The 7,580-nt window shown below is 42.3% G+C and overlaps 1 protein-coding gene across 1 annotated transcript; it reads right to left on the bottom strand.

Annotated features, from left to right (window-relative positions):
* Positions 1–1,652: 1,652 nt before the first annotated feature.
* Positions 1,653–4,345, bottom strand: LOC100991487 (tRNA (guanine(26)-N(2))-dimethyltransferase). The gene is given in 9 exon segments (XM_034949979.3): positions 1,653–2,281; positions 2,602–2,960; positions 2,963–3,140; positions 3,142–3,275; positions 3,278–3,820; positions 3,823–3,898; positions 3,900–4,164; positions 4,166–4,226; positions 4,229–4,345. Coding segments are annotated over 9 exon segments (1,845 nt in total). The 5' UTR covers positions 4,308–4,345; the 3' UTR covers positions 1,653–2,131.
* Positions 4,346–7,580: the final 3,235 nt, after the last annotated feature.

Genomic DNA, 7,580 nt, shown 5'->3' with positions numbered 1-7,580 from the left:
CAAGATTAAGGGCAGGGAGATTGATTTGGCCTTACTTAGCTTCACAGTTCCTGGCTAAAGTGATGAGAAAGGACATTGTTTTGATTAAAGCTCCTGAGAAAAGGGACTACCAGTCCAAACATCAAAGACTAATGAGAATCAGAGAGGTCAAACTGCCATCAGCCCCTAGCAAACTTGTGGATCTATATATCACATAATATATATTATATGTCACATTTCTCTTTCTATTTAAAAATTTTATCTTAAATTTTTGTGGATACATAGCGGGTGTGTATATTTATGGGGTACATGAGATACTTTGGTTCGAGTATTACATCATGGAAAATAGGGTATCCATTTCTTCAAGCATTTATCCTTTGTGTAACAAAACATCTAATTATATACTTTTAGTTATTTTTAAAATGTGTAATTACATTATTATTGACTACAGTCACCCTGTTAAGAGACCAAATAGTAGGTTTTATTCATTCTTTCTATTTTTTTGTACCCATTAACAATCCTCACCTCCCCCTCAACCACCACTACCCTTTGCAGCCTCTGATAACCGTCCTTCTACTCTCTATCTCCATGAGTTCAATTGTTTTGATTTTTAGTTTCCACAAATAAGTGAAAACACGCAATGATTGTCTTTCTATACCTTATTTCATTTAACAGAATGACCTCCAGTTCCATCCATGTTATTGCAATTACTGGATCCCATTCCTTTTTATGGCTGCATTGTACTCCATTGTGTATGTGTACCATGTTTTCTTTACCCAATGGACACAGATTTCTTCCAAATCTTGGCTATTGTGAACAGTGCTACAAGAAGTATGGAAGTGCAGATATCTCTGCAAGATGCTGCTTTCCTTTCTTTTGGGTATGTACACAGTAGCGAGATTGCTGCATGATTCAGTAGCTCTATTTTTAGTTCTTTGAAGAACTTCCATACTGTTCTCCAAAGGGGTTGCATTAATTTACATTTCCACCAACAGTGTACGAGGATTCCCTTTTTTCCACTTCCTCACAACATTTGTTATTGCCTGTTTTTGCATATAAGCCATTTTACACTGGGATGAGATGATATCTCATTGTAGTTTTGATTTGCATTTCTCTGATGATCAATGATGTTGAACACCTTTTCATATGCCTGTTGCCATTTGTATGTCTTCTTTTGAGCAATATCTTTTCACATCTTTTGCCCATTTTGGGATTTGGGGATAGATTTATTCGGTTTTTTTTCCCCATAGAGTTGTTTGAATTTGGGAAGTTTGCAAATATTTTCTCCAGTTCTGTGGGTTGACTCTTCACTTTGTTTATTGTAAGCTTTACTCTGCAGAAGCTTTTAAATTTCATGTGATACCATTTGTCCACTTTTACTTTGGTTACCTGTGTTTGTGAGGTATTACTCAATAAATTTTTGCTTAGACCAATGACCTGGAAATGTTTGTATATTGATATTGTGTCTGTAACTTTACTGAATTTGTTTAGTAATTCTAATAGTTATTTTGTGGTGTCTTTAGATTTTTCCAAATATAAGATTATATCATCTGCAAACAAAAATAATTTGACTTCTTCCTTTCCAATTTGGATGAACTTTGTTTCTTTCTCTTGTCTGATGGCTCTAGCTGGGACTTTGAAATCTATGTTAAATAACAGTGGTGAAAGTGGGCAACCTTTTTATGTCCCAGATCTTAGAAGAAAGGCTTTCATCTTTTCCCCACTCAATGTGATGCTAGCTGTGGGTGTGTGTGTCATATATGACTTTTATTATGTTGAGGTATGTTACTTCTTTTTTCTTTTTAATCGGGAGAAGGTTACGTGACCTCTCTCTCTCTCTGTGTGTGTGTGTTTTGAGACGGAGTCTCGCTCTGTTGCCAGGCTGGAGTGCAGTGGCGCCATCTCGGTTCACTGCAACCTCTGCCTCCTGGGTTTAAGCGATTCTCCTGCCTCAGCCTCCCGAGTAGCTGGGACTACAGGCGTGTGCCACCATGCCCAGCTAATTTTTTGTATTTTTAGTAGAGACAGGGTTTCACCATGTTGGCCAGGACGGTCTCGATCTCTTGACCTCGTGATCCGCCCGCCTCGGCCTCCCAAAGTGCTGGGATTACAGGCGTGAGCCGCTGCGCCCAGCCGACATCTCTTTATTGGTTCAGTCTATTCCGGGCCCAGTGGCAGCCCCAGGTCCAGGGGGTCTGTGGTTGGAGGTCTCTGGACAGTCAAGTGCAGCATCAGCAGAGACCCCGGGTGTCAGAGGGCTGTGGGAGTAGCAGCACTGGTCCCCGCATTGACAGGTACCCTCCTTAACCCTTTTTTTTTTTTTTTTCAGACGGAGTCTCTCGCTCTGTCACTCAGACTGGAGTGCAGTGGCGTGATCGCGGCTCACTGCAAGCTCCGCCTCCCGGGTTTACGCCATTCTCCTGCCTCACCCTCCCAAATAGCTGGGACCACAGGCGCCCGCCACCACGCCCGGCTAAATTTTTTGTATTTTTAGTAGAGACGGGGTTTCACCGTGTTAGCCAGGTTGGTCTCGATCTCTTGACCTCGTGATCCGCCCGCCTCGGTCTCCCAAAGTGCTGGGATTACAGGCGTGAGCCACCGCGCCCCGCCCCCCTCCTTAACCCTTTTGCAAGGAAATGTCTTGAGCAGGGCAGCTCGCTGGGCCCTGTCCTCAGGCGGCTCCTTCCACTCCTTAGGAAGCAGCCTGCGTCTCTCCTCCATAGCTTCGCCGGCAGCCTTGCTCCCTGGCCAGGCATGAGGCTGCGGGCCCCAGTTGGCTTCCGGGTTGGCCCGGAAGCGCTTGGGTCGTCGCTGGCGGGAGCTGGGGTTGGCATCTTCCCGGATGGTGAAGTTGGCCTGCAGCCTGGGCTCCACACTGAGAATGCGGGACGCTGGGCTGGTCTCTGAGAGTCGCTCCTGTTTCACCGGACATTCCTTCTTCCAGCAGCGCATGATGTTTCAGAGGGCGGAGGCGGGGCATACGTCTTCACAGCGTTCTTACAGGCGTGGGAGAGCGAAACCCGGAAGTGAGCGTGGAGGAGGGCCGACCGCAACGGCAGGAGGCTGGGCGTGTGGCAGAGGATGGTGCTGCTCAGCTGGTCCAGGGTGTAGTGCAGAGGCACCTCTGGGAGCTCCTCAGTCATGACGCTCAGGACCCTCTGGCATCCGCTCCGAGGTGTGGAAGCGGCCGGGGTTAGCGCTCACAGCCTCTAGGACACAGCCCACGAAATCCAGGTCATGGATGGGCTCTGCCCACACGGAGCAACCAAGCTGGTGTCGCTGCCCACAGTGTTCACGCTCGGGGTCACGGGGGGAACACAGGCTACAGAGGACTTGACCCGGCCGCGGGGGACTCCTGACGCTTTGCCGAGGCGCTGAAGGTGGAAGGACCCGCAGCCCACTCAATGGAACACCAGGGCCTGCTTGCTGGCTGAGGCCTTAACCTTGGGCTGGCCGGTGAAGACACGGACAAAAACACGCACGTAGAAGTCGGCGCTGATGCTAAGCAGCGGTACCACGAAGCGCTGGTAACAGTTGGCGCGGAGGTCCAGGCTGTGCAGGACAATTCTCAGGGCCATCTCGTGGCAGGCCCGGCTCTTGAGGGCCATGGCACCGAATTTGCTGTAACACATCTCCCCACTGTTCCGCGCCAGCACCGCCGTGTCCGTGCGGGTCACGCACAGCAACTCTCCTTCACTCACAGCCAGCACAGCTGCATCCAGGAAGGGGGCAGGACTGCCATAGGGGTCCAGATGGGTGACGTCGAACCTCTCCGACACCCTCTGGTGCTGGTACATCAGCATCCAGCCATCTACTTGGCTGGGCTGTACCAGGTGGGCCCGTCATTGAGCTGCACATTCCAGCGTATGAGATCCACAGCCCCGGCAGAGGTATCGTTTGCAACCACAGATCTGAGCCCCAGGCACCTCTAGGGCAAATCGAATGGAAAGTAGGCCTGAAGCTGCCAGGCCTTCCAGCACATGCAGGCCTTCCTCACAGATCTCCCACACGGTCGCTGTGCGAGGCTGGTCTCCTGAGGCCAGGTTTTCACTCCCTTTCGGTTCAACCTTTTCCTCCTCTTGCTTTGACAAGTCCACGACCACCTTTTGTGTATCCTTCTCTCCTGGCACCTTGATCTGGATTCCTTTGGCCCCAAGCTGAATGCGAGCAAACTGGATGATCATAGCACGTCATGTCCCCATTGAATTCCTGCACAAGGTTATAAAAGACCTCGTTGGCGCTGGGATTTTGGCAGCCCCCTCAGTGACTGTCGTCTGCTGGACTTCACGTGGGCGCTCTTCTCCGCAGGGCCCGGTGCCGCTCTCCATCGCTGCTGGATTCGGCAGCCCTGGGGACTGCCCCTGGCGATAAACCGGGCTCTTCTCTCGTAACCACAGAAAACCGAATTAGTCAAGGTGCACGTTTCTCAAATTAGGACCTGGGCGCCACCATGTTGGCACAGTCGAGGTATGTTACTTCTAGTCCCAGTCTTTTGAGGGTTTTTTTTAAATCATGAATGGATATTAAATTCTATCAAATAATTTTTCAGCCTCAATTTACATAATCATATGGTTTTTCTCCTTCATTCTGCTGATATGATGTATCACGTTGATTGATTTACATATGGTAAACCATCTGTGTATCACAAAGATAAATCCCAGTTGGTCATGATTAATGATGTTTTTAATGTATTGTCGAATTATGTTTGCTAGTATTTTGTTGAGGATTTTTGCATCCATATATATCAGAAGTATTGGTCTGTAGTTTATTTATTTACTTATTTATTTTTTATGTGTCTTTGTCTAGTTTTGGTATCAGTGTAATACTGGCCTTACAAAATGCATTTGAAAGTATTCTCTCCTCCTCTATTTTTTTTTTGGAATAATTTGAGTCGGATTGGTGTTAGTTCTTTAAATGTTTGGTGGAATTCAACAGTGAAGCCACTGGGTCCTGGGCTTTCATTACTGGAAATGGTCTGTTCAAATTTTGGATGTCTTCCTGATGTAATCTTGGTGGGTTGTTCCTGTCTAGGAATTTGACCATTTTTTCTAGATTTTTCAACTTATTGGCATATACTGGCATATAGTAGCCACTAATGATCCTCTGAATTTCTGCAGTATCAGTTGCAGTATTGCCTTTGTCATTTCTGATTTTATTTATTTAGATCTTCTCTCTTTTTTTTTTTTTAGTCTGGCTAAAGGTTTGTCAATTTTGTTTAACTTTTCAAAAAACCAACTTTTTGTTTCAGTGATCTTTTGTATATTTTTGTTTCAATTTCATTTATTTCTGCTCTGATCTTTATTATTTCTTTTCCTCTGCTAATTTTGAAGTTAGTTCACTATTACTTTTCTAGTTCTTTAAGATGCATCTTTAGATTTTTTATTTGAAGTTTTTCTTCTTTTCTGATATAGGTTCTGATAGCTATAAACTTCTCTCAATATTAAATATGGGATTACTTTTTAATTTCTTTTTCACATTGTTCACTGTTGACATATAGCAATGCTACTGATGTTTGCATAGTAATTTTGTATCTTCAACTTTACTGAATTTGTTTTATAATTCCAATAGTTATTTTGTGGAGTCTTTAGATATTTCCAAATATAAGATTATATCATCTGCAAACAAGGATACATAGACCAAGGATGCTTTTGCTGCATCCCATAGGTTTTAGTGTGTTGTATGTTCAATGTCACTTGTTTCAAGGAGTTTTTCAATCTGCTTCTTAATTTTTTTATTGACCCACTGATAATTCAGGAGCATATTGTTCAATTTCCATGTGTTTGTATAGTTTCCAAAAATTTCTCTTATTATTGATTTCTAGTTTTATTCCATTGTGGTCAGAGAAGATGCTTGATATAATTTCAATTGTTTAAGACATATTTTGTGACCTAACATATGGTCTGTCCTTGAGAATGATCAATGTGCTGAGGAAAAAAAAATGTATATTCTGCAGCCATTGGATGAAATGTTTTGTACATATCTGTTAGATCCATTTGGTCTATAGCGCAGATAAGTCTAATGTATCTTTGTTTATTTTCTGTCTGGAAGATATGTCCAATGAAGAAAGTGTGGTGTTGAAGTACGCAGCTCTGATTGTATTGGAGTCTATCTCTTACTTTAGCTCTAATAATACTTGCTGCATCTACCTGGGGACTCCTTTATTGAGTGCATATGTATTTAAAGTTGTTATATCCTCTTGCTGAATTGACTCCTTTATTATTATATAGTGTTCCTCTTTGTCTCTTATTATAGATTTTGTCTTGAAATCTGTTTTCTGTGATGTAAGTATAGCTACTCTTTCTCTTTCTTTTTTGGTTTCCATGTGCATGGAATATCTTTTTCTACCCTTTTATTTTTAGTATATGTGTGCCTTTATAGGTGAACTGTATTTTTCTTAGGCCACAGGTGAGTGAGTCTTACTTTTTTAATTCATTCAGCCAGTGTATGTTTTTTGATTGGAAATTTTAGTTCATATCTTTTGATTGGAGAGTTTAGTAAAGTTATATTCAGTGTTATTGTTGGTAAGTAAGAACTTACTCTTGCCATTTTGTTATTTTTTTTCTGGCTTTTTAATTTTTTCCTTCTTTTCTTTCTTTTTTTTGTGAAGGTGATTTTCTCTGGTGATATGATTCAATTTCCTGCTTTTCATGTTTGGTGTGTCTGTTGTAAGTTTTTTGGTTTGAGGTTACAATGAGGCTTGGAAATACTGTCTTGTAACCCATTATCTTAAGCCGATAATAATGCTGTTTGCATGGACAAACAATCAAACCAGCAAGCAAAAAGAAAACTCATAAAAACTGTGCCTTAACTTTGTTACCTACTTTTTAACCTTTTGTACTTAGTGTTTGCATCTTATTGTGTTGTCTATGTCTGCAGAGATTGTTGTCATTATTATTTTTGACTGTTTCATAGTTTAGTCTTTTACTAAGGATAAGAATAGTTTACATACCACATTTACAGTGTTATAATATTCTGTGTTTTTCTGTTTAGCTACTATTACCGGTGGGTTTTGCGCCTTCAGATGATTTATTTCTCATTAACATCTTTTTATTTTTGAATGAAGTACTCCATTAAGTGTTTCTTGTGGGATAGGTCTGGTGTGGCTGAAATCCCTCAGCTTTTGTTTGTCTAAGAAAGTCTTTATTTCTCCTTCATGTTTGAAGGTTATTTTTACGAGATATATTATTCTAGGGTGAAAGTATTTTCCTTCAGCACTTTAAATATGCCATGCCATTCTCTTCCAGCTTATAAGATTTCCACTGAGATGTCCAGAAGTATTGGAGCTCCGCTGCACATTTTTTTTCTTTTCTCTTGCTGCTTTTAGGATCCTTTCTCCATCCTTGACCTTTGGGAGTTTGGTTGTTAAATGCCTTGAGGTAATCATCTTTGGGTTAAATCTGCTTGATGCTCTATAACCTTTTTGTACTTGGATATTAACATCTTTCTCTAAGTTTAAAAATTCTCTCTTATTGTCACTTTGAATAATATTTCTACTTCTAACTCAATCTCTACCACCTCTTTAAGGCCATTAGCTCTGATTTTCCCCTTTGAAGTTATTTTCTAGATCCTGTAGGTGTGCTTCCTTGTTTTCTATTTTTATT

The sequence above is a fragment of the Pan paniscus genome, chromosome X, assembly GCF_029289425.2.
Source record: "Pan paniscus chromosome X, NHGRI_mPanPan1-v2.0_pri, whole genome shotgun sequence".
Lineage (NCBI taxonomy): Eukaryota > Metazoa > Chordata > Mammalia > Primates > Hominidae > Pan > Pan paniscus.
Note: the sequence above shows the minus strand (reverse complement) of the source record. Positions and strands in the feature narration are given on the sequence as shown.